Here is a 24,642-nt window from a genome sequence, read left to right as displayed (position 1 = left end):
GAGTCAGGGAATGTCTCTGTCATTCAGTGAGAATAATATTCGTACTATTCCAAGATCAGCCGTCCCACAGGAGGTCAGATACAGCTCCTCTGCCTCACAGGAGGTGCAGGTCTGGCGGCGTTTCTGGATTCACTCGGTCAAATTCCAGTCAGTCGTAGTGCGTTTGCTGCTTTTAAAGGCCCATTCTGTAGTTTTTTAACAACAAAAATGTTAGCTATATATTTACATACATAACTGAAGGTTTGTATCTATCTGTCTCTATCCTTCCTTATATCTCATCTATCCTTCTGTCCTTTCTCTCATCCTATCCTATCCTTCATTCCTTCCATCAGTTTTTTTTTTAAAAGTCTGACACTGTGGGCCCCTCTTCCAACAAAATAAAGAAAACACTCATGAGCGCCCATGTTGATAGAGAAATATTGAAAAAAAAATCAATGAATTTTGTCATACCTCTACATTTTGAAGTGATGGTTTTGATGTAAACAGGCAATATCATTTTAATTAGTTTTGAGATACAACTTGACATTTAGTCATGGCATTTTTTGATCCTATATTTGTCCGTTACAATTATGCTGAATAGCAGTTTGTTTGCAGTGTACCCATGGATGTACAGACAACTACATTACTTTGATACTGAAGAAAACTTAAAAATGTGATAATTCTGAAGTTGTCTTTTTCTTTCTATGCGGATTTGTGTTTATTGGTGATGGACATTGAAGATAATATCTTTGAGAGTGTGAGTTACACTGAAAGTAGTGTATCATGTCTGCGTGTTCAGATTTGACTGAGTTATGACTCTGAGAAGGAGTACAACTTTTGGGCTGCCAAGGGTTTTAAAGTAATTAGATCCATGAGCTGTGTGTCAAAACTGCTGACCATTTTGATAGGCGGGTAGGGCTGGGCAATATATCGATATTATATCAATATCGATACATGAGGTGAGATATTGACTTAAATTTTGGATATCGTAATATTCTGATATGACACGAGTGTCTTTTGGTTTTAAAGGCTGCATTACAGTAGAGTGATGTCATTTTCTGAACACACCAGACTGTTCTAGCTGTTCTATTATTTGCCTTTACCCACATAGATATTAACATAACTGATAATTATTTATCAAAAATCTCATTGTTTGCATATTTTGTGAAAGCACCAATTGTCAACCCTACAATATTGCCTCGATATCGAGGTATTTGGTCAAAAATATGGTGATATTTGATTTTTTCCATATCGCCTTGCTCTATAGGCGGGTCACATCAACAAAACTACAGTAAGTAATATATTGCTGATTTCAAAACACCAGTAGTATGCACCTTTGCCTCACTTTTCTCTTGTCAACTCTCCCTCATAGTTTGATTCATCCTATCTATCTGTCCTAGCCTTCAGCTCCTCCCTCTCGCTGTGAAAAGAGCCAATCAGCAGCTGGTTTCTTCATCACCTGGAATAATTCTCCATTGGTTGTTTTAGAGGCAATAAAACACAGACTGAGTTGAACAAATCCCTGGTCTTTATTTGATAGGTTTTCTTTTTTTTTTTTTTTTTTTTTTTTTTTACGATTTATTTTTAATCTGTGATAATCCATCAGTATCTGTGTGGCCTCAGGTTTTAGCCGGGGCCGAAGAGCTTAGCGGTTTATATTCACAGCAATCCAGCACGATGTTAAACAGTAATTCAGCCTAAATGGATTTATCCTAACATCGCGGGCAGATGGTTGACACAGTGATCAGGCTAATATCAGTAGCATGGCATAAACATGACCATCGTGATCGTGCCGTGACTTTACAGTGGATAGGATTACTTTTCCTCTGTGGATCTTTGAGATCACTGAGAAACGAAGCAGAATCCATTCTCAACAGTCTCTGTGTTTTTATATATATATATATATATATATATATATATATATATATATATATATATATATATATATATATATATACACACACACACACGATCTGTGCTCATTAACCTCGTTGGATGCTATATTTGCCTTTCGCTGCTGTTGTCCTCCACTGTAGGAATATCATTATGGGATTTTTAAATATATACCAGTAGGGACAGATAAGGTTAGTTGTTTCCACTGTAGGTTTTATTGTTGAGTTGAATTTGACTTAGGTGAGCTAATAGTAAATCATGAATACAGTAAGTGTGTGTCTGTGTGTCTCTGTCTGTGTACAAGTATTCACTGTTTACATACTGCATTAAAACATACACACCCATCAGATTCCTGATGATGTTTCTTTTCTTTTGCAGAGATTATGAATGATGTCATCAAGAAGGTGAAGAAGAAGGGAGAATGGAAGGTAAGATGTTCACAGTTACAAGAGTACACCCTGAAATAACAAAACCCTGGGTCTAACTGAGAGGAGAGCACCGATGTGTGGGCTGTGAATCAAATACATCGTCATATTTCAATGACTTACACGTCCTCACCCAGACAAACTGATCAGTGAAGTGAAGCCTGCAGCTTCTTCTTGTTTCTCTATAGTTTGTAAAGCTTTGGGTATTTGTTTAATTTAATATATATTTTACACTGTACATTCTTCGAAATAAAATCTGCTAAGCTGTTCCTCCTCCTTGTCCAATAATTTAATAACGGCCAATTCAGACATTATGAAGTTGTTGTTTTTTGCTTAAATTAGTATCTTGTGTGTTGAGTTTAGAGCTGAAACAATTATTCGATTAATTGATGAGTCAATCGACAGCAACAACCTTGATCATTGATTCAAGTTTTAAGTAATTATTTTTTTAAGCTAAAAATCCAAACAAGCAGCTTCTCAAATATGAATATTTGCTGGTTTTCTTAGTCTTTGAAAGTAAACTGAATATTTTGGGTTTGTTGGACAAAACAAGCTGTTTAAACTGTGATGGGCATTTTCTTTTAGTATTTTCTGACCAAACAATTCATAGATTAAATAATTGTCCGATTTAATCAGCAATAAAAATGACTTATTTGCTGACCTTGTCCCTTGATAACCCAACTGATTTTCTTAGTTGCAGTGCTTGAATTGGGATTGAAATGTTCATTCATTTTTCATCTTTCAATAAGGCAGGTAAAAAAAAGAAAAGAATGTAGCTTAAGTCTTGGACAAGTAAGGGATAATGTAAAGCGGGTCATTATTGCGAATACATGAACCCCAAAAGTGGCAAAAAAATAATTGATTCACATTTATGACCTGCTTGCTCTGCATTATCCCGATTCCCGCTTATTAAGTGGCTGCTTACTAAATAAATCAGTAATTTGACACAAAATATTGATTTTAAAATCAAAGATTGTAATGATCCCCAAAAATGATCCTCGTGAACATCAGGTAAAACACAATTCACAAAATGGACGTATACCTTTAATTAAATGCGACCGTTTTACTGTCAGCAGCATGTCATGTGAGTATTAAACTATGTTTTGTAAAGTTATGGTCTTATTTCCTGTTGCCAGGCACTGATCGTGGACCAGCTGAGCATGAGGATGTTGTCGTCCTGCTGCAAGATGACCGACATCATGACAGAGGGCATCACCAGTAAGAGGAGACGATCACATTCTCTCCATTGTTTGTTTGTCTGTGTACGTTCCTCTCTGTGTTTGTTCCTCTGTAACGGTGTACATGCACATGTCTGTTCCTGCTTCTCTAGTCGTGGAGGACATCCTGAAGCGACGAGAGCCTCTTCCCAGCCTGGAGGCCATTTACCTGATTACACCCACAGAGAAGGTACCCATTCTCTCTCTCATTAATAGTGATGTGTATTCAGACGTGGGTCTATGGCAGCCGGTCTGTGTGTTGACTCAGCTGAGGCAAACCACACATACGCACTTCTCTCTCACTCTCTGTCTCTCCCTCTGACTCTCTCTCTGTCTCTCCCTCTGACTCTCTCTCTCTCTGTCTCTCCCTCTGTCTCTCTCTCTCCATCAAATTAGCTTTATTGTAAATACCATAATTGAGTACAGTATTATTACCAAAGCAGGTTGTAGAAGGTCCACAATGTACCATAAATGGGATCCTTAATAGACATTGACATACAGAAAAAAAGCACAAATGGTTTACACATTGCTAGAATTAATTGTTTTTTCTTACATTTTGTTATACCAACCAGAAACATAAATAATTACAAACTAATCAAAGAAGTTCAGCACAGTTTTATGTTGGTTTCCCATGCGTTGTTGCTTCAATGGCATTATTATTTTTCCCTGCAGCATTATCATTTAGTTTTGTTCCGTTTGGTATTCATGTTTGATCTCTTTGGCCAATTTTTGTAAGCTTTCTTGGCATGGCGTGTTGAGCAAAGATTTAAAAAGATTTTGCTAGTGGTCATTTGCTTGCCAAGTGGTTAATGTAAAGGCTTTGGCAACATCAATTGATCAAAACATCATGGCAATACAGCTTCAATAAATTAAAGTGTACACAAGACAAATGCTACACAGACTGTAGTCAACACACTCACACAAACTCTACAATCTGAGGCCCTGATTACCTGTTTCTCTCTCCTCAGTCTGTCCACACCCTCATCGCAGACTTCAAAGACCCTCATTCAGCTAAATACAAGGGAGCCCATGTTTTCTTCACTGACTGTGAGTAGGTCCATGAAGGCATTACTGTATGTAATACACAGTTTTTGTTTTAACACATATTTGCGTTGCAGAATTTTGAATGTGTTCTGTGCTTTTTAACTGTTTTCTTCCCATGTATCATCTCTTGTGCTCGTTGTATAATCTGTTATTGTATTGTTAAAATACAATAACAGGTAGTGCTGTTTTCTCAGCTCTGTGTAGCTATTTCTTTCTTAGATAAACTCCTTTCACAGTCATTTTTATATATTCGTAGGCACACTGCTCATTGTTGTTAGAGCACCGAATAGTATCTTCATATCTCCCCAGTTTACTCCCAGCTCACTCTCAGTTCATTAGTTATTTTTCAAAGCATCAAGCTGGGAGGAAATGGGTTTTAGGATTTAGTTAGGTGCTGTAACAAAACCAGTATTTCTTTAATTAAATTGGTTAATTTGATTAATGAACGGTGTACAGAGGTCATCACAGTCCCTTCTTGATTTATGAATGTTTGTTTTCTCTCGTTTCTCATTTTGTGGTGCCTAAGAAACATATTTTGAAGCTGTTGTGCTTTTTAGTATTCTAGTACAGTATTGCATTGCACAGCGGTGAGAGATGAGCTTCATTTAATTAAAAGTTTGGCGCTGCTATGGAACAGTTACATGCTACAGTAAACTTTTACTGTAAATGTCTTTGACTCGGAGACATGTCTTTATAACGTGGGTCGCTACATCCTGTCAGCTGATGGAGGAGTGTTTGTGAGAATAACGTATAATAGTCTCCAGAGGTGTAGTGGTAAAAAAAGAGCTGGGTAAACTATAAATTCTGTGATCAGGTGGACCACCGGTAAGGTGGGCCGCGGCCTACCGGTGTATGTGTATCCTGATGACATCGCTTATAGGCGAATATCATTTGATGGTACCAAGGGCATCACTGGTTGTTCCCTCATAGGTCACGCAATCACTATTCAATTCATACATGAATTCTCTCTCGAATTGTCCTGTCTCTGTTTCTTCATTCTCTGTTTGTCTTACCTCTTTTCTTCCTCTTTCCTCATCTCCTCTCTATCTCCCTCCTCTCTATATCTCCTCTCTTTGTGCTCTCTGCATCATTGTCTGTCTCACCTCTGTCTGTAAAATGAAGTTAAAATGGAGAAAAGACAGGTTAGCACACCACATCCTTTCAGGTAGCCGGTCACATTATAAGGCCCCTAACCCTTTCAGACAAACCATTAAAATAAATTATTTAGCATGCATTCAATGTTTAGGTATCCAGTCTGAATACTATAGCCTATCTACACCTTTAAGTTAATTGACTTAATACTGTCTCTGTGCCAGTACCATTTCGAGAAGGGCAAGGGGGAGGGGGACTCCCCCGTCAATCATTTCAAATGGTAGCCAGTCAGAGTAAACTAGCCCAGTTATTTGTCTAAGGACTTTATTATGTCTGATATTTAAAGCCATGTAGCATCATCCACCATTAGTTGTGAAGACATGCACTCTAGATTGTGTTTTATTGGTGAGCTAATTATGATAAACGAAACTCTATTTCAGGCTACACCGCAAACTCAATTGGTTAATATTATTTAACTAGCTGACTAGCAAAGGGAGCTTGTTGTCACTAACTTTCAGTGGCTTAAATGCCAGAGAATGCATGTAATTACATCCAGTTATTTATCTGAGAATATATCCTGAATTGTACTTGTAACATGGGCTAATGGGAAAAGGTAGAGTTGACTTGCAACTTTGTATCTGAAAGGGGTAACCTAATCAACGCCGTGGCTTATTGAGTCAGTGGCATGAATCTACCGCAAACCAAATTAACCTAAAAAACATGAAGTTTAGTACTGTTTTCCGAGCTCCCTCACTTTGGGCTTGTAGCCGAGGCTGTTTGCTGGCATCAGGATGAGTGCTGCTGTCTTGACGATGCTTAAAAACCTGGCGGATATCCATTTTTAAAATGCATTCATTACATGAGACGCAATGTATTGTAGGCTAGTAACTGACGAATCTTTGATGCAGTCTGCTGCTTCCTGCTGGCTACGCAAGAGCTCGGTCAACACTGACAGTCCCATAATGCAGCGCAATATGGATAGACTTTGTCTTAGATTTAACAACCTATGAAACTAATAATGAACAATATGAAACTAAAACGACATAAGCTCAATTTAGAATGTCTTAGGAACGATAAGCTATTAAGAGGTGGGTAAACGCTATTTCCAAATTTCGGGAGCTGCGTAAACAGCGTTCACGTGCGTTTAGCCTCCAATACATCCCTGCTAGTCTCCCAAAAAGGTCACTAGATGAATGTTTTGAGGAAGTGCAGGTAAACCTCATTATCAAACATCATAGGTCAATGAAATATGTCGAAAATGAATACTTGAAGATATTAGCTGGACCAATGAATCAGAATCCCTCTATGTATAAACATGTCTGCTATTAATTAAAATAATCTTTTTCTCAATTTTACCTTTCCAGCCTGCCCTGATCCTCTCTTCAATGAGCTGGTGAAGAGCCGCGCTTCCAAAACCATCAAGACTCTGACGGAGATCAACATCGCCTTCCTGCCCTACGAGTCTCAGGTAAACATCCAGCTGTGTGTAATGGTGTTGGGTAGTGACGGCTACTCTGGTAATGTTAGATAACCTCAGGGATGCGGCTTGTGCATGTGGTAGCGTCCACTTTCACAAAGATTTCTGAAAAAGATTTAAAAATAGAACCATGGGGACAAATGGTTTTTAGTGAGCCTAAACAGAGTTTTACAACCCTGGAGTGTTTTATCTTTCATGTCATTATTCAACGTTCTTTTCTCACCTGTGTGAAGTTGGCCCTCCCCACGTCATCCAAAAATGATTAAAAACACTGCTATTCGTTTGTGCTATGTGTGTGCCGGTTTGTGCCATAAAAATTATAATTTGTGCTGTTAAGGGTTTTAAGTAATTCAACTTTACATTTTCCGGCCAGTGACATCACCCAGCCCCCCATTAATGTCCAAATCTCCCCAAAATGGTCTCAATCGTTTGTGCTACGTTTGTGCTGATTTGCGCTGTTAAAAAAAACGTGTGCTACTTTGGTTTTTACGTTATCAGACTTTGTTACACGGCTACTATTTGCATCTCACAATACGATATCATCACGAAATTGATGTGACGATACAATATTATTGCGATTTTAAACATATATAATATAATATTCTGGGATATATTGCAAATTTCCATCCATCCATCTTCGTCCGCTTATCCGGTATCGGGTCGCGGGGGTAGCAGCTCCAGCAGGGGACCCCAAACTTCCCTCTCCCGAGCCACATTAACCAGCTCCGACTGGGGGATCCCGAGGCGTTCCCAGGCCAGGTTGGAGATATAATCCCTCCACCTAGTCCTGGGTCTTCCCCGAGGCCTCCTCCCAGCTGGACGTGCCTGGAACACCTCCCTAGGGAGGCGCCCAGGGGGCATCCTTACCAGATGCCCGAACCACCTCAACTGGCTCCTTTCAACGCAAAGGAGCAGCGGCTCTACTCCGAGCTCCTCACGGATGACTGAGCTTCTCACCCTATCTCTAAGGGAGACGCCAGCCACCCTCCTGAGGAAACCCATTTCGGCCGCTTGTACCCTGGATCTCGTTCTTTCGGTCATGACCCAGCCTTCATGAACATAGGTGAGGGTAGGAACGAAAACTGACCGGTAGATCTAGAGCTTTGCCTTCTGGCTCAGCTCTCTTTTCGTCACAACGGTGCGATAAATTGAATGTAATACCGCACCCGCTGCGCCGATTCTCCGACCAATCTCCCGCTCCATTGTCCCCTCACTCGCGAACAAGACCCCAAGGTACTTAAACTCCTTCACTTGGGGTAAGGACTCATTCCCCATTTATTACCTTATTTTCCAAATTTCTAATTATGTCCCCATAAGGTATACTTTTTCAACATCTGTTTTATCTAAAAAAATATACATTTCTGTTTGTTTATCTCACTTCAATTTTATTGCTGCAAAATGGGATAGTCAAGCAGACAAACTGACCAACGTATATATAATAATAGATCGATACTTGGCGTCTGTGTATCGACACAGTATTGCCACAGAAAATATTGCAATACTATGCTGTATTGATTTTTTTCCTCCACCCCTACCATGAATGGGACATCTTTCCTTACAATAGCCTTAATGAAGCAGAAACGCTTAATGTCAGATAGCGTCCATAATAATTGGACTTTGGGTTCAATTTTTGACAGTTCTCGGTGGTTATGAGGAGCAATATGAGAGAGACATTTCGTGATGATTGATTGTTGTTTAGGTACATTAAACCTCGTTAAGCCTTTTCATGTTAGGACTTATAAAGCCCATGAAAACCGTGGAGAGTCAACCCACAGCCACTCCGCTGCCCTGCTGAAAATGTGAAGCAGAAACACTTAATGTCAGATAACGTCCATAATAATTGGAATTTGGGTTCGATTTTTTGACAGTTTTCCGTGGTTATGAGGAGCAATGTGAGAGAGAAATCTGGGGATGATTGATCGTTGTTTAGGTACATTAAACTACGTTAAGCTTTTTCCTCGCCATAGGCGCCAGTGAAGAAGAAAACGTTAACGTGAGATCAATTCTGTAATCGTTTGATTTTGGTTTAGTTTTTTTGAAAGGCTAAACCAGTGTTCATGTCCACGTTACGCTTTTTCACATTAAGCGTTTTAGAATGTCCCGTTCATGGGAGTGATGGCTGGTGTCAGAAGCCTTTGCAGCGCAAATAGTAGCCGTGTAACAAATAAAGCCTGATAACGTAAAAACCAAAGTAGCCCAAATGTTTCTTTTAACGGCACAAATAAGCACAAACGATTGAGACCATTTGGGGGAGATTTGGACATTAATGGGGGGCTGGGTGATGTCACTGACCAGAAAATGTAAAGTTGAATTACTTAAAACCCTTAACAGCACAAATGATGATTTTTACGGCACAAACCGGCACAAACATAGCACAAACGAATAGCACAAACGAATAGCACAAACGAATAGCAGTGTTTTTAATAATTTTTGGATGACATGGGGGGCCAGCTTCACGCAGGTTCTTTTCTCCTCTAAGCAGGCAATGACTGAAAGCTAATTTACTTTTACTGTTCGTTAGTGAAAACCAGAGAGAGAGAGATTCAGAGATAGAAAGCTTGATTTTGAGTAGCGAGAGATCGATTTAAGACAGGTGGGAGGAGAGAGATGCTGCAAAGGACACAGCCAGGAATAGTAACAGGGAGGTTAATGGCTGTTAGAGGCAGGGATGGATTAAAAAAAAAAAAGACTCACACACTAAGGTGGTGGCTTGGCATAATGCTGCTGACTCAGCAGTCACTCTGTTTACTGCCAGACGGTTCCAGAAAGAGTCACATTGTCACATCACCTTCCCTTCCACCTGCTTCTCCACAGTTTTTTTTTCTCCCTATTTCCAAATTCCTGCCTGCATCATGTTTTTCCTCCTCCCTCCCTCCCTCCCTCTGTTTTTTTTTTTTTAGCCCGCCATTCCTCCACCCGTGCCTCTGCACGTTGCTTGCGCTTTCTCTGCTCACTGCTCTCCATCAAGCTTTTTATTTTTTCTTCATATTCATGTTTATTCTTATCCTTCCTCCAACCATTTTTCCTAATTCCCCCCCCCTCCCCTCTCTCTCTTTCTTTCTCCCATATATCTCCTTCTCTCCATCCTCTTCTCTCTCACTATCTGAAGATGCAGCTTGGCCCATAATGCTTTGCTCTCCTCCTGTCTACTCTGATTAATTCAGAGTCAGTGGTTTTCTGCTCCAGGGAAAGTGCTGCCTCATAGCCCCGCCCACAGGTTGATGCTCTCGTCCTATTGGATGAGTCAGGATCCACACAGCAGGCGGTAGCCAATGGTAGCCGAGCTAACGTAGGGACTGTTCTGCAAAGCAGAAGTGTGGACATGTGACTATAGACAGATGGGGTGGGAGGAGGGAGTGGTAGTGAGTGATGCAGGAGAGGAGAGAGAAGAGGAAGTAGAGAAGATGAGAAGAGAGAAGGCACAGAAAGAGAATGGGAGACAAGAGGAAAAATGAAATGAGGATGACATGAGAGGACGAAAAGAGATTGGACGGAGGAGATTAAACAAGGAAACAGTAGGAGAGGAAGGGTTTAGAGAGGGTTTAGAGAGGAGATGAGAGGAAAGAGAGAAGGAAGCAAGGACATTAAAGGAGAGAAGAAGGGAGGAGAGGAAACTGCAGGAGAGGAAAGAGAAGAGGAAAGAGAGGATATGCAGTAGAGGAACAAGGCAATGACAGAAGAGAGGAGATAAGCAAAAGGAGAGGAAATGAGAGAGAAGAAGAGACAAAGGAGGAGAGATTAAAGGAGTGAGACTTTAGAGGATGAACAACAGAAAGGAGATAACCGAAAAGGAGAGAATATGTTAATCTGCTATGTCTGATATTATAACACCTCCAGCTCGTTTCTCGCAGCAAGATAACATGCTGCGTGTCCACGGTGACCTGCTGTATTTTACACAGAACAGTTCACATTCTCCGTGATAATCTGTTGTCAAGATCACATCAGCTTTTATATCAATAATCAGCCTTTACATCGCGAAAACCGTTCCTGCGCACATTACATTAGAAAAGTGTAGGAAGATGGAAAAGTTTAAATCAACGAAAATGGAAAGGCAAGAAAGTGTTGTTGCTGAAACAAAGTTTAAGTTGTTTCTGTGTGTGTGTGTGTGTGTGTGTGTGTGTGTGTGTGTGTGTGTGTGTGTGTGTGTGTGTGTGTGTGTGTGTGTGTGTGTAGGTATACTCTCTGGACAATCCAGATGCCTTCCACAGTTTCTACAGCCCCCATAAGACCCAGCTGAAGAATCCGGTGATGGAGAGGCTGGCTGATCAGCTGGCCACGCTCTGTGCCACCCTGAAGGAATACCCTGCTGTCAGATACCGAGGGTGAGCAGCACCCTCAGAAACGGAGGCAGCTGTGGGTACAGGCTGGTTTCCAAAACAAAAGGCATTTTAGCAGTCAAGGAAATAGCTCATTTGTGCGAGAGGTGTTAAAGCTAACCATGGGTGATATACTGAGGATGTTGGTTCCTGCTAGGAGTGACATAGTGATAGCAAAAGATTACATTTTAAAAACATTACAATTTTGCTCCTAAAAAGAAAGGAACAACAGCTATTTATCACATTTCTTTTCATAAAAAAGTTTAGGAGATCTCTTAAGTTGAAGTTGGAGTAGTTTTTTGGTCTCCCAGATGGCTAACTAATTTGTTAACACTCAGAAAACTACAGATGTGTTATCTGTTATGGTGTCTACCTTATCTATGATATCCAAGTATGCTCTTCCTGTTATCTCTGCGGTCATAAAAACATCTACACTTGTCAGCCCTCTCTATCCGCTCTCAGACCTCTGCCAGGCTGGTGACCTTTGACCTGCGATGGTCGAGGGCTTGAGGGGGAAATGGTATTCGTTAACTAAAAACAGAAATATAAAAGATCCCCTCCAGACATACTGTAGCACATATCAAAATGCGATGCTTGGAATAATTTGTGTCTGATTTCACAAAAGAGTTCAATTCCCTCGTTGAAATTCTTAAAATGATAAAATAAACTCTTTGAATTTGTTGGAATCTATGAATATGTTAAAAGAACACGCCGACTTATTGGGACTTTGTCTTACTCACCGTATCCCCCAGAGTTAGACAAGTCTCCGTGCGTGTCGTAACGCTGTCAGAGGCACGACACCGACCCACCGACTCTTGGAGGTAACCGGCTCTAACCAGCCTACTGCTCCCAATAAGTAACAACATGTTCCTATTTACATGTTGTGATTTGTCACAGCTTGTACAAATAACGAGGTCACATGAGACACAGCCGTCTTCTAACCGTAAACATACTGGGAACTATATTCTCAGAAGGCGAAGCACTGCTACTTCTGCTACTTGGGCGGAATGATTTACTCGCAGCACCTGAGAAGCCCCGAGGTGAGGAGCAGAGAGCAACAACGGTGCTTTTCAGGTGTTGCGCTAATCACTCCGCCCAAGTAGCAGTGCTTGTCTCAATATGTTGCCGTGTTCCTTTAATGTACAGAGAAACTTTCTCCCTTCAGATGATTAGTGTAAAAACAGATATCAAACTCTGATGTGCACAGTGAAGCCTAAACATCCAAGTGAAGTAACGATAAGAAAGACGCGTCTTTGAGCGGAGAGGACTTTTTTCACCAGAGCTGTTGTACACATTTCTGTCTCAAATGCCCTCAAAATGTATTTTTTCCTGAAAATATTGTATTAATGTTTTCCTCTGTATTTTCTTTTTGTTTTGTCTCCTCTGTTTTGCTTGGACATCTGTCTTTGTGTCTGTCTCTCACTTCTTTTCGCTTTTATCTGACTTCCTGTCTGTCTGTCTGTCTGTCTGTCTCCCTCCACATGCTTTCAATTGTCTGTCCCTCTGACCACCCACCCACCTCGCTGCGTGTCATTCTGTCAGCGAGTACAAGGACAACGCCACCCTGGCCCAGCTGCTTCAGGACAAACTGGACGCCTACAAGGCTGATGACCCAACTATGGGAGAGGTGGGTTCAGGACAATACATTTTTTTTGTCCCCCTGTATTCCCGCTAATGATTTGTTTTGTTTTTGTCTCATATGTATGTAAATAGTTAGTCACACAGTTGAATTCTACATTACTTTTAAATCTACTTCAAAATGATCATACTGTATGTATAACATCCTATGTGTTTGCTTATCGTATCGCTCCTTTCATTCCTGTATCTGTTTGTAGGGTCCAGATAAGGCTCGCTCACAGCTGATCATCCTGGACAGGGCGTTTGACCCCGTCTCTCCTGTCCTGCATGAGCTCACCTTCCAGGCCATGGGCTACGACCTGCTGCCCATCGAAAACGACGTCTACAAGTAGGATAAAACGCAAATGACCAACATGATCACGTTAGAGGGGCAGCGTTTCCATTTGTATTAAGGTCAAGGTGAAAGCTGCAGCAGCCAGAACGTGCATCTTTCAGTCAGGACCTGTGTCTCTTTTCTTCAGGTATGAGACCAGTGGCATCGGAGACTCCCGTGAGAAGGAGGTTCTGCTGCACGAAGACGATGACCTGTGGGTGAGCCTGAGACACAAACACATAGCTGAGGTGTCCCAGTGAGTACTTTCCTTCCTACTTTATATCAAGCTTTGGATACCGACTTATGCGATATAACCGCTTTTCTCTCTCGTCTTACCGCTTCTCCTTGCCTGTTTGTGTCTCGCCATTAGGGAAGTGACGCGCCAGCTGAAGGAATTTTCTGCCAGCAAAAGGATGAACACTGGGGAGAAGGTAAAGAGGAAGTGTTGATTTACACAGTCTGCACATATGGTATTGTCAAGATTTCGTCCTATAGTGTTACTCAGTATGGTGGAAGATGTCTTTAATTCTTCTCCTCCTCCTGAAAAAAAGGTGTATTCGGTGCAGGGTGTGTTCACTAACTTTTATGTGAGGATATCTACTTCACATTTTAAAGGAATAGTTGTACTTTTTGTGAAAGAAGCTTATCCACTGTCCTGCTAGTTAAATAAAAAGATCTATACCACTCTCACATCCTGATATCACTCTTTTGCTTTTGTTTCATCAGACCACAATGAGGGATCTGTCCCAGATGCTGAAGAAGATGCCTCAGTACCAGAAGGAGCTCAGCAAGGTGTGTGGGTGTGGGTGCGGGTGCGTGTATAGTATTGTGTGTGAGAGGTTTCCTGTATGTGTAAATGTGTATGCTGCTGACCTGGTGTGTTTTGTTTTTTCCAGTACTCCACTCATCTGCAGCTGGCTGAGGACTGCATGAAGCATTACCAGGGAACAGTGGACAAGCTGTGCCGTGTGGAACAGGTGAGAGGGCAACCGGGAGAAGAAGGTAGAGGATAAGAGAGGAAACGATAAAGGTAAAGAACAAGTGGGGAGAAACTAGGGGAAAAAACAAGGATAGAAGGAAATGAGGAGATGAGAGGAAAGAAAACAGTTAAAGAAGAGTTGAGTGTAGTGAGTAGTGCTAACTGATCAAGTTAGAAACGATGATCAAACATTGACATTTTTCATACAGTGTAAGTTCCTTGCACACAGATAAATTATACAATGGTTTCTGAAATCCTCAGTAATTGCTTTTCAATTATTAAAATGGCTTTACAATCCCTGGAAATTTTTATGTGAGGGTTTTAAATGAGCATTTAAAAGAACAAACATGAATTGATACCTGAGTTGTGTGTTGCAGGATCTGGCTATGGGCACAGATGCTGAGGGAGAGAAAATCAAAGACCCCATGAGGGCCATCGTGCCCATCCTGCTGGATGCCAACGTCACCACGTATGACAAGATCCGCATCATCCTGCTCTACATTTTCCTTAAGAATGGTAAGGAGGAGACTGCAGGCGGGATAGAAGAAATCCAATCTAAACCTTCATAAACTCTGTGCTGCTATCTGTCCCAAAAAAACAGTCACCTGCAGTACAATAGGAGCCACATCGCTACTGGTGTGGCTTCATCACTCATTAATATCTACTAGCTAAAGAAAAAAATGAACTTAACTATTTCACTACAAGTCTGTAAAATGAGTGAATCCATTCACATGATACAGATACAGGACTGAAAGGGAGCATGTAAAAACCAGATACCCCCTCATGTCAGACATAACCTGACAGTTCTGCACAACTATAAAAAGCTGGTATATTTAGGCAGCACACTGGAAATATAGTTTTAAGTTTTAATAAAAGGATTTGATTGTTGCACTCAAGTTACAAAAACATGAATTCCCCTTTATCCCAGAAACAGCTGAACATATTAAATGTAAACAGACAATTTTATAAGATATAGTTTGACGTGTGTGTGTGTGTGTGTGTGTGTGTGTGTGTGTGTGTGTGTGTGTGTGTGTGTGTGTGTGTGTGTGTGTGTGTGTGTGTGTGTGTGTGTGTGTGTGTGTTCTCAGGCATTACGGAGGAGAACCTGAACAAGCTGATCCAACACGCTCAGATCCCCCCTGAGGACAGTGAGATCATCACCAACATGGCTCACTTGGGCGTCCCCATCGTCACAGATGTAAGATCCTCCCTGGGTGCTGGTCTTCTTTGTTTTTTTCTTCTTCAAACAGGGTGAAAGAAATGTGGTGCTCTTTTTCTCTCTCACCTCCTCGTCTCTTCTTTTCGTCACTAGTCCACCCTGCGCCGAGGAAAGAAGCTGGACAGAAAGGAGCGTGTGAGCGAGCAGACGTATCAGCTGTCCCGCTGGACACCACTGGTCAAGGACATCATGGAGGTGTGTTTGCGTGTTTTTCAAGACAAAGGCAGCTTTATTTAATCTGCCGTTCAAGCAAACCTAAATTAAAGGGTCCAAAAACAAACCGATGAATGAATCTGAGCCGAATTATTTACTTTTTAGTCCATGTTGACCCACAACAACCTTCTTCAAACATCTGTTTTTTCAGCCTGAGTGTCATCAACTATATTTAGCCCCTTATTTGTGCTAAGCCAATTCTCCAATGGACCTCCATGATGGAGCCACACATAGTTGCTAAGAGACTTGACACAACTGTGAAGCCCCTATTGGGGGGGAGAGTGTGCGTGTGTGTGTGTGTTTAAGGCAGACAATATTGCTAACAGAGATCTGCTTTGTCTTTTTGTCCTCCTGCAGGATGCTATTGAAGATAAGCTGGATACCAAGCACTACCCCTACATCTCCACCCGCTCCTCCGCCTCCTTCAGCACCACTGCAGTCAGGTACACACACACATGCATGTAAATGTACTGTATATATACACAAATATATATCACCTTTATTTATTCAGGGAGGGCCAGCTGAGAGCAAGCTCTCTTTTCCAATGACACTCTGATTACATATACATAATAAATTACAATACATATAAATTTACACAGTAATCATTAAAGACGGAAAGTGCACATGCACGTTCAGAATGCATGGGCTCATGAAGAAGGCATTTAGAGTGATTAAATGGAATCAGGCTGTTCAATTTCAACGGGATCTGCAGATTATTTTATTTATATGGAGCATAATACTCAAATGCATTTTGGCTATTTCTGTCCTAACATACGGAATATTTAGGACCAAGTAATTATTAGTACGAGTGCCATAGTGACACAACTTCAAATTCAGCAAGCTTGTTAAATATACAGGTAGTTTTTTAAGCAAGGCTTTGTAGATAAATAGAATGCAGTGTTGCTCTTTTTTTCAAAACTAGAGACGTTCAGCCTACATTTTGACATGCAGTTTGGCCTCTCATTGCATGGTAAATTACAAAGACAGAAATGGTGGTATAAGATCAATAGTAATTTGAGAAGGGAGATGAGTCTAGCGGGTCAATACTTGAGAAAAATTGAGAGCTTTGAAACCGATGACTTTGCCTGTTTTGAAATGATCCGCAGTCATAAAGAATGCAATATCAGCCAAATTTACATGATGTCAACACTGGGTAAAACATTTTTTAAGACGAATCAAAGACACGGCTGAAACGTCTTCCTCAAAAAATGGATATTGACCTGATTACAAGACATCAATGTGTCCAACTACATTTGCGTGTGTGTGTGTGTGTGTGTGTGTGTGTGTGTGTGTGTGTGTGTGTGTGTGTGTGTGTGTGTGTGTGTGTCTATGAGGGGGAGGAACGAAGCCACATTGAGCCCCACTGATCCTTACACTCCAGTCTTTGTGGAAGCTGCTGATGTGTATTGATTCAGCATCAAATCCTCTCCTGTTACAAACTGATTGGCCTCATTAGCCGTCCCTCCCCCACACGTACAGACATGTTGGGATACATGTGGCTGAGTCAAAGAAAAGCTATGCAGATGAAACCTCTAATGTTGAAGTGTGATCTCATTTATGTAATGTAAAAAATTGGTTTCAACTCAGTGTTTCAGTTCCCAACTCAAAGTGTCTATAATCAATATTTTTATATTTATATTTTGCCTCACCATCCTTCCATAATATTAGTGGTTTAAATTAAGAGCTATGCTGCATTCATTTCTTGATACCACTTGGCATTCCATGTGTAATTTAAATCATAAATATAGAATATTAACACTTTAAGGGAATGTACTCGAAATACTGAAAAGACAGCAGACTGAGATTGCCTCATTTGGCTCTCACAGACCATTCCCAAATACATGAAAAAGCCATGTTTTTTCACGGCCACATGCACTCACATGCACGCAGCCAGACGGGCTATCAAAAAAGGACAGACACACACAGAGGGAGTGTAACTTCTTTTCTGCTCAAGACACCATTACTCCTTTGAATCAAAGAGTATGAAATCTAGATACCAGCTATCTTCATCAACTTTTATAAGCTTACTTTTACCAAGAGCACTGTACTTTTCTGCTTTAGCGTTTATTAATGTTCAGTTGTAGCATTTTTTTCCTTGTCACGGGGGAATCGTCATACATAAAAATGATTGATATTTTCCCTTGAGCAGCGTCTGCAGGCTGCAGAGCTTCCTGTAGCCTGAAAGGAAACGGGGCCTGAGAAACACAAGTTACCCTGGAAGTTACCCTGGAGGTTACCCTGGAAGTTACCCTGTCAACGCAGGGCAACTTAGATGACTTAGGGACACTTTTGTTGTACATTTTAATTATCTCAGATTATTGTTGCATCTTATTTATATCAGCTGGACAATGAAATTACGTTTTTTTCCCCCCCCATTTGGCATTTCACTTAAACTAGCTTAAAATGTGGAGATGACAGAATTGTTTGTCCCTACAAATGATTCCCTTGGATGGACACAAAATTGACATATTTGTGTCCATGAAACATCATCCATATTTTGGAAATAATTCTCAATTCACAAAATACTGTTCTGAGAGGCTGGGGGAAAGAATATGGGGATGCCAAGATAAGGACAAAACGAGCTATACGTAACTGAAAATGACTCAACCTTGTTTTCCCTTCTGCTCTGGCAGTGCTCGGTACGGCCACTGGCACAAGAATAAGACACCCGGAGAGTACCGCACTGGGCCACGCGTCATGGTCTTCATCATCGGAGGCGCGTCCTTCAGCGAGATGCGCTGCGCCTACGAGGTCACGCAGGCCAATGGGAAGTGGGAGGCCATCATTGGTGAGTAGCGCAACAGGAGGGGCCAGTGGGAGCAGGCCGAGAGCAAGAACAAGTGTTTATATTTTGAGGTTTCAGATGTGGCCACGCAAAGATACACCCACGACAACCTTAAAGAGTAACTCAACACCGCCAGTGGTTTAACTTCTTACCTTGCTGCAGTGATGTACAGGTGTACTTCAGGATCACAGCCGACCACAACTATCAGTGATGCAGAAACAGACTTGAAACCTTCAACCTGACACGGGCAGCGAATCACTGCTTTTCATTCAGGTCTCTAAGTGGAAACAGGTTTTACAGAATGTGTGATAGCTGATAAAAGCTGCAGCGGCCACATCCTTAGAAGCATCTTGAGAGCACTGTGTGAGGTTTCACCAGCAGCTGCAGGCTCAGTTGGGCCTTCAGTCCTCGGCGGGGCACAGAAGAACAAAGCTTCTGAACCGGGACACAGCTAAAAGTTCAGTGCATAAATAAAAAAGATAAAGCTCTTTACTGTATGACACATTTGACCTTATATCACGCTACGTTTTTTTTTTCTCTCTCAAAGCATGGGGTAAAACGAATTGACCTTTTGCTGCTGTAATGCCAGTTTTTACGAATGACTTTCTGGAATTAAGTTGCACTTTGTTGAAGCAAGCAGTAAGACGATTATAAAAAAGTTCAGTTTTTTTACAAAATTCTAGAAAAAAGCGACAACTGATTAAATCCTGCGCTATCTCAACCCACTGGCAAGCTAAACTTAATAAATAAAAATAATCAATACGAGATTAAATATGATTTGATATTCTGGGTTGACATTTATTGAGGCATCTATGAATGTAAAAGCTTTCCTTTTTAAAAATGAAACAGGAACTGAAGTTGAGGTTTTGCAAACAGAAGCCAATCCCAAATCCCACAACAATCACAGTCCCACTGAATGTGGAAGGTCTAGCAGCAGATAGTCGCTACAACCTGCCTATTGTGTGCAATGTGTTATGTTAAAGTAGCCCTTTATGTTATGCCCCTGTGTACTGTTTATGTGTCTTTAAGCTTTGTGTTCTAAATGGGAAAGTGTCTTGTTAGTTCCTGTTGTGCTCTGCTTCAGCTGTTGTCTTTACAAACAACTGTTGTCTTTAAATTGCAGCTATGCCATGTCTCTTTCTGTGTCTGTGCGTGTTTAATGTCTGTACAACATGGCGAGTGTGTGTGTATGTCTGTGTCTGTCTCGGTGTGTGTGTGTGTGTGTTTGTGTGTGTGTGTGTTTGTCTCTGTGTGTGTTTGTGTCTTTTATGTCTGTACAATATGGCGAGTGTGTATATGTGTCTGTCTGTGTGTGTATGTGTCTTTTATGTCTGTACAACATGGCGTGTGTGTGTGTGTGTGTGTGTGTGTGTGTGTGTGTGTGTGTGTGTGTGTGTGTGTGCGTGTGCTGTACAGGTTGCTTGTTTTTAACCCTTTTGTTTCTGGAGCGAGTGGGGGAGGGGCCGTGGCATGTGCTGAGAGACGAGTGGTGAAGCCGCCTCTGTTCCTCCACAGGTGCCACCCACATGCTCACCCCCACCAAATTCTTATCGGACCTGCAGCACCCCGACTTCCGAGAGTCCACTAGGGTGTCCTTTGAGGACGCAGAACCCACACCCGAGTGAGGCAGAGACAGATTGGGAGGGAGGGAGAGAGAAATCACACTGAAAAAAGTAAAGGCAGCCGCACAAAGAAGCCCTTTCTGAACCATCGCAGCACAAGGGCTTCCTACTTGTTCCTCCTTCTTGTTTTATGTAACTCCACCCTCCTCCTCCTCCTCCTCCCCGTGTCCCTCAGGGATGGGCACCCCCCGACCTTTCCTCACTGCATGGACCGCTCCATCAGGCTCTAGTCCCTGTATACTGTAGCCTATCTGTTGACACCACAGGAAGGCTGAATCCAAATGTCTGAATTCCACCCCACCCCAGGATACTCCGGGTGCAGACTAGTGCTGGAACTGACGATTATGTTTATTGTGGATTAATCCGTCGATTATTTTCTAAATTAATCGATTCGTTTTTTGGTTTATAAAATGTCAGAAAATGGTGAGACATGTTGATCGGTGTTTCCCAAAGCCCAAGATGACGTCTTCAATTGTCTTATTTTGTCCACTACCCGAATAGTCATAGAGGAGTGAATAAATTATAAAATATTCACTTTTAAAGGTGCTCTATGCAATGTAAAATGTTTTGTCACTTACAGCAAACCTCTCCTCATTATCCCGAGCTGCCTGTCCCCTGAACACACTGTATAAAAAAAACAAAAAAACTCTGTCTCTGAAGACAGCCCAGGCTCCACAAACGGCAACAAAAACAACAGTGTGTTATTGGCAGTGTTCCAGCCAATAACCGACAAGAAGGATTTGGGGATGGGGTGGGGGGATGGGATGAGGAGGAGAGAGGGGCGAGCTAGCCTCGTTTTGTTTGAAAATACTTGGAACGTCAACAAGAAGTGCGGTCACCCGACATCGCTTAGAGCACCTTTAAGAAGCTTGAATCAGAGAATTTAAACTTTTTTTTTTCATAAAAAATGACTTGCACCGATTAATCAATTATCAAAATAACTGCCGATTAATTTTAATAGTTGACAACTTATCGATGAATCACTTAAGCTTTGCAGCTCTAGTGCAGACTTGACCAGACATCGCTGATTTAATTACCAACAATTCATTGAAATAGGAATGTGACAGTAGGTAGGCTCGACACGACGACGCCGAGCACGTCGCCGCACAGGCCAAAGGATGGCTGTTTGGACGGAGCCCAAGTAGAGTCTGTGCTGAAGAGCGGCCATGTCTGAGGGGGGTCGTGGCCCCATCCCTGCTGCCTCCTCCCATCATCTCAGCCGGGTGGATTAAATCGCCCGTCGCAGCCCACCCAAAGGCCCCTTGAGCCTGCTGAACGCTCACCCCAGATTTAATCTACCCCCGAGATCCATCTTTATCAGTTTTTACCGTCTGATTATTTTTGTAATTAAGCCTTCGCAAAGACAATCACTTTGATTTGTTACTGGGTTATCCTCATACGGACAGGTCCTTGAGGTGATCCTCTCCTTTCTTCCTTGTGTGTGCTTTTTGTTCTTCCCTTCTTTTGACTCCCAGCCCTCTAACTTTCTCTCAGCCCGCCATCACATGCTCACATGGCTCACGGCTCGTCCGCAGAGGGTGCTGAATATTAGCAACAGATCACCTTTATTACGATAATACTTTCAGGGTGCTGACGCACGGGGCGATTTGGAGGGCAACGTAGACTGGAAATAGTCTGGTCAATATAATCCTATCAGAAAAATTCACTTTAGTTGGTCAAAAAGTTGCCCTTTGTATCATTGCCTCTATGATGCCTCTCTGCTGACACAGAGTCTGGGAATGTAGCAATGTTCCACCCATAGAAATAGAATGAGAGTAGAATGGACATTAAACCGTTTGCCGTGGTCAGTTGACCATTTGGAGAGAAAGTGGCGGTTGTTGTTCTGGTGATAACACACACAAATGCATGCTCTTGGGGAGAATTGTTGGGTCTCTGTAAATTATTATGTGTGTGGTCTAGACCTACTCTAAGAGATAATATCTATTATATGAGACTATAAACAAAATGTAATTCAATTGAACACACGTCGCTAAAGTGTGTCACACTCACTAGTTTTACAACGGTTGTCTTAAGGACTCACTAATAGAAATATGAAGCAATTAATTCTAGCAATGCTCAAGTCCTCTCTAACAAGGCAACACGCAGTGCACTAGAGACGCCACTCCACGCCTCATTATACTCCTCTGCTCGTTTGTCGCAAAACCTCAGCGAGTCCGTGACTTTCCTCAAGGCGGTTTATACACAAGGTCACAGTTCTTTGCGATGGCCACGGTACACATAAAAATGGCCTCTGACCATTCGGCTATGTTGTTTTGAATGGGAATGTCTGTTCTACCCTCATTCTATTTCTATTGTTCCACCTGATATGCTTTAGCAACTTAATAAATAGTGAAGATGCCGCATATGTCTGAACAGCTGCCACTAATCCACCCCTCCCCTAACGTAGAATATCTCTTTAAAAACTCCTCCTTTACACCAGCCAATAACAGACTTGTTAGTTTTCAGAGTGTTGGTTCAGGAACACACAAATAGGCTGAACACTCCTTCTTTGTTAGTTATTTTTATTAACACAAAATGTTTTGAGGTTTTTAAATCTGCATCTGGGTCATTTATGATCACTTTTGCAGTGTGCAGGTTTAGCAGGATTGCTCAAAGTTGATAGATACATGACGGTGTAAATGTGTTGGAAGCAAAATGCATTGAGGAGTTATGGCGGTTTATTTAAACTGCAAGGAGTTAGACTACGGCTTGGCTTCCACCAGATGTCATTGGCGTTTAAACACCGTTTTTTGAGAAATCCTGCTAACAAACAAACACATGGGAACATTAAAAACTCTTTGGCGGAGGTCATAAATAATACCTATTTGCATAAACGTCAATGACCACCTTATTGCTTATTTCTGTAAATTATTAGCGAGGCTATTTTAGAACACCCGTTCACCCACTGAAGATTGATCTTGCAGTCCTGGGCATCCATCTCATTCCTAACTAATCTGCTAAAGCGATATCGTTTACACACCAGTGTTTTATGGTTTTCTCCGTAAGCAGCACTCACCATAAGCAGTATGGCTGCCCACCCCTCATACTGCTGCATTCAACACTTCCTGAGCAAAATGGCCATCACCTACTAAAACAAGTCTTTGTTTTTGTTATGCTGTTTTGGTCTAAACCGAGCCTCGTACAGTAGCTTGGTGACGTTGGAGGTCAACGTCACAGTGTTGTGTTTCTGAGGCCGATAGGCCCCCACGAAGCTGCGTGTTTGGGGAACAGCAGAGAAGCAGGCGAGGCCAGTCCGACGTTGACCCCCCCACCCCCGTGGCCCACACTAAACCCCCACCCACGAGCCCTTATGACTCCGACCCCCGCATCACCATAACGACCCAACTCGAGATGGGCTTGCCTCTTTCTCTCCTGTTTTTACCTTTTATCTACCTCCACTTCCCGTTCTGACCTGTCACTCAGGGTCCAGTTCAGTTTCACCGTAGGTGAATCATGTCTTTGAGGTAAACGACTAATCCAACCAAAGTGGAGGAAACATGCAGCTTTGCAACAGAAACAAACCAATGTACTGTAGGTCAAATACTGTTGACAATGTTGGACGGGTGTGAGGAGTAAATCAAAATGTTTTCTTTTGCATTTTTACGATAAAGAATCAAGATGGCAGTAATCAATGGAATTGGTCAAATTTGGTAAAAAACGTTTGCTTTACTCCAATCGAGCACCTTTCAAGTGTTACAATGTCTGAAATGTGTCTTCAGCTGTCACAACGGTTCATCTGTTACAGACTTTCACATTGTCATTCATATTTCTGGCAGACGATAGACCTAACTCTCTGGTTTGGGATTTCATGACGTGTAGAGATCTGCTTTTGTCTTTCTTTTTTGTTGTTGCTTTTTCTAGCAGTATTTTTCTGCACGCTCTTTAATTTAAGGCCCACACGGTCATGTGCACAGTTTTCTAACAGCTGTTAACCTGTGCCGTGTTGACCGGTCTGGTGTTGCGGGACGTCTACTAGCCCACCTGCTGTTTTTCGTTTGCGACAGTTGTGTGGGTGCCATCGCTGATCTGTGTGCTTCCATCTTGTTCAGCTGCATGCGATTTACCACGGCTTCATGAGATCGTATCAGGCTGTGCGTTTGTAGAGCGAAGGAGTATTGGTCAGAGGTGGAAGATGTTTACACAGTACTTTACTCGGACAAGTCAAGAGTAAGACATTTTGAATCTCAGAGATGATATATAGATACTTGGAGATTTGAAATCAAATGAAAATCTTAAATTTAAGGTATTTGAGTCTGTCCAGTGAATCTAGTCATACCTACTAGTTTTGGGGATTGTCTCTCGCTTTCAGATCAGTTAAAAAAAGAGTACATGTTTCTCCACGGGCTGACATAGGTCTTTTAAGTTTTTGAAGTCTTTCGGACACACAAAAATATCAATATTTTGGGGACAAACAACATTGAGACGCTAGT

At 41.8% G+C, this 24,642-nt stretch overlaps 1 protein-coding gene across 3 annotated transcripts in view; it reads left to right on the top strand.

Annotated features, from left to right (window-relative positions):
- Nucleotides 1-24,642, top strand: part of stxbp1a (syntaxin binding protein 1a) — a 68,342-nt gene that overhangs the window by 41,463 nt on the left and 2,237 nt on the right. For 2 of the 3 annotated variants that reach the window (XM_028602430.1, XM_028602428.1), the window contains exons 2-19: nucleotides 2,251-2,300; nucleotides 3,434-3,515; nucleotides 3,628-3,704; nucleotides 4,483-4,561; nucleotides 7,015-7,118; nucleotides 11,301-11,449; nucleotides 12,986-13,070; nucleotides 13,279-13,409; nucleotides 13,543-13,650; nucleotides 13,765-13,825; nucleotides 14,121-14,186; nucleotides 14,291-14,371; nucleotides 14,751-14,889; nucleotides 15,462-15,571; nucleotides 15,686-15,787; nucleotides 16,163-16,248; nucleotides 18,439-18,593; nucleotides 20,106-20,263. In XM_028602430.1, the coding sequence (XP_028458231.1) occupies nucleotides 2,256-2,300; nucleotides 3,434-3,515; nucleotides 3,628-3,704; nucleotides 4,483-4,561; nucleotides 7,015-7,118; nucleotides 11,301-11,449; nucleotides 12,986-13,070; nucleotides 13,279-13,409; nucleotides 13,543-13,650; nucleotides 13,765-13,825; nucleotides 14,121-14,186; nucleotides 14,291-14,371; nucleotides 14,751-14,889; nucleotides 15,462-15,571; nucleotides 15,686-15,787; nucleotides 16,163-16,248; nucleotides 18,439-18,593; nucleotides 20,106-20,215 (1,770 nt within the window). In that variant the 5' untranslated portion in view covers nucleotides 2,251-2,255 and the 3' untranslated portion in view covers nucleotides 20,216-20,263. The remainder of the gene's footprint in view (nucleotides 1-2,250; nucleotides 2,301-3,433; nucleotides 3,516-3,627; nucleotides 3,705-4,482; nucleotides 4,562-7,014; nucleotides 7,119-11,300; nucleotides 11,450-12,985; nucleotides 13,071-13,278; nucleotides 13,410-13,542; nucleotides 13,651-13,764; nucleotides 13,826-14,120; nucleotides 14,187-14,290; nucleotides 14,372-14,750; nucleotides 14,890-15,461; nucleotides 15,572-15,685; nucleotides 15,788-16,162; nucleotides 16,249-18,438; nucleotides 18,594-20,105; nucleotides 20,264-24,642) is intronic. The other variant, XM_028602429.1, reaches the window with a different exon arrangement.

This window comes from Perca flavescens, chromosome 16 (genome assembly GCF_004354835.1).
Source record: "Perca flavescens isolate YP-PL-M2 chromosome 16, PFLA_1.0, whole genome shotgun sequence".
NCBI lineage: Eukaryota > Metazoa > Chordata > Actinopteri > Perciformes > Percidae > Perca > Perca flavescens.
This window is presented reverse-complemented; position numbering and strand designations above follow the sequence as displayed.